The sequence below is a fragment of the Mya arenaria genome, chromosome 12 (genome assembly GCF_026914265.1).
Source record: "Mya arenaria isolate MELC-2E11 chromosome 12, ASM2691426v1".
NCBI lineage: Eukaryota > Metazoa > Mollusca > Bivalvia > Myida > Myidae > Mya > Mya arenaria.
Window position 1 is genome coordinate 50,303,201 of NC_069133.1, and position 2,275 is coordinate 50,305,475.

Genomic DNA, 2,275 nt, shown 5'->3' on the forward strand with positions numbered 1-2,275 from the left:
CGAGTGCTATAACAACGTTGACTTCATATGGTTGTTTTAACCATATTTTATTTGATTCATTAGTGTATGTACTATCGTAACGCAAATCTTTCTCACTATTTCAGGCAAAAGACGAGCAGAACTATAGAACAGCAATTATGACGCAAAACAACTTCAGTTTCAGCATCGGGAGCAATACATCGGTTAGCCAAAACGTAGGCAACAATATCAGTTGGTTTGAAGAAGAGTACGGCGGACATCCAATTATTTACTCCATTATCGTGTACCATCTCTGGGATGTTGTCACATTTGGAAGGGTAGCGCATGTAATATGGTATATAATAGGCTTCGTGGGGAATTTAATTTCGGTCCAAATTTGGATACTGTCAAGAATGAAACGGTACAACCCGTCTGCGTTGTATCTGGTTGCAATTACAGTGTGCGATATCTCATATCAAATTTTCCACGTGTTGTTTTACCTGAAATATTTTTGGGGATTTTCCTCACTCGGCTTTCCCGGCCTCTGCCAAATTTGGAATATTCTCAACATGGTTCCTCAATACGGAAGTCAGCTGCTTGTTCTCGGATTTACGACAGAACGATTCATCTCTATCATCCGACCATTTCAAAGCGACAGATTTAGTCGGATAAAACGAGCTCCGTATGAAGTTGGAACAATCATGATATTCGTGTTTTTGTTGTCTATTCCACAAGGCTATTTCTGGCACCTAAATGGAAAAGGAGCTTGTGTTATCCGGACACAAAGTGCAATTCTAGTATTCTACGAGCATTGGGCAATTGTGACTGAAAGTATTCTGTTTCTCATAGTACCAATAACAAATCTTATCCTGAATTACATAGTTTTACGAAAAACGTCCCAAGCACTGAGGCATAACGAGTATCTCCGAACAAATTCCATTAATCATTGTAAAGCCAACCAAAACTTCAGACAAAATAAACCGATGACGAAAACATTACTTGCGATAGCCTTCTTTCGAATTCTCACTCAGCTGCCCATGTCTGTGACGTATACTCTCCAGAACTTTCCATCACTGAACTTTGGACCATTTCCTATGCCGTTGGCCCAAATGGCGTACGATCCACAGTGGAAACGCTTCTTGAACTATTATTCGGTTCGGATATTGATAGAAACGTTTGCTGTATCTCATCATGCCCTAAGCTTTTTCATTTTCTACGCGTCGACAAAACAATTTAGGGATGAACTCCATCGTAATCTTAAATGGTTTTCGACAGTGTCCTTAAGACGAAGGCCTGCCACTACAAGACTAAAAATAACTTCTACATAAAGACGAACTGGGCTATCAAATATGTGAGGATTGACTACAGATTGTACACAATCTATTAAGAAATAACAAAAGTTTTTATTTGAACACTTTTGATACATGACCTTCATACAAATAACATAAAATTATGCTTAAAAAGCAGATTGTAACTCACAGTGGCAGATGAATGTTCTTAACACTTTGTCTTATTTCTATTGTTTAAATGGTGCGTGAGATACATTACCATGTAATTTATTAATATTCTAACTTTTTGTTGTTTTTGCACGTTCAATTTGTTTTATTCAGCTGCTTAAGATGTTAAACAAAGTTTTCATTTATTCTTTTGCTGTTAATAGTTGCATCCATATAACTATTGCCGTGTGTTTTTGATTCTTATATACATCTTTAACGCTCATTGTTACATTTCCAGTGTGGGTTTGAACTTTTCTAAAACATTGTAAACACGTTCTGAAATTCTTTACTTCCTGGTTCGTTTCTTTTATTATTAATTTATAAAGTATTGCTTATGAACTACCGGTATTTATCAAATGCTAATTTTGCGTGAACGCAATTAAAGTTGTAAAGTATCAATTACCTTAAATGTTATTAACGCACCGAACAAAATCTTAAATGATATTATTGACAGTCAAATCTGTTTGAATGTTACATTGCTCGCGTATTGACCGTTAGTCTGTGCATAAGCAGTACTTTGATTGATATAAGAGGTGCAACTTATCGTTTAAACGCGTTCATGCGAAAACGTTTTCATGTTATTTAAATATTAGCGGAGAATGATTATATCATCCAGAAGATCACTCAGAAATGTATAACATATTCTTTTTCTAGAATGTTCGGCTAGTGTTTTCAGAATCATTTGATACATTTCGCAACAAAAACATCAAAATTATTCCTAAATGAAGCCTAACTCAATGAAAGGCCAGTATTCGATTGCATTGTTATAAAATGTACATCTTGAGTTTGCGAAACCTTGGATTTGGAACACAAACAGGAAG

The 2,275-nt window shown here is 35.8% G+C and overlaps 1 protein-coding gene across 1 annotated transcript; it reads left to right on the forward strand.

Moving 5' to 3' along the window:
* The first annotated feature begins 371 nt into the window (after window positions 1-371).
* LOC128210765 (leukotriene B4 receptor 1-like) lies at window positions 372-1,286 on the forward strand. The gene has a single exon (XM_052915116.1). The coding sequence runs from the start codon at window positions 372-374 to the stop codon at window positions 1,284-1,286; it is 915 nt and encodes a 304-aa protein (XP_052771076.1).
* The last annotated feature ends 989 nt before the right edge of the window (window positions 1,287-2,275 follow it).

Coding starts and splice junctions, on each gene's coding strand:
- LOC128210765 (XM_052915116.1), top strand. CDS start 372: ATGAAACGGTACAACCCGTCTGCGTTGTATCTGGTTGCAATTACAGTG.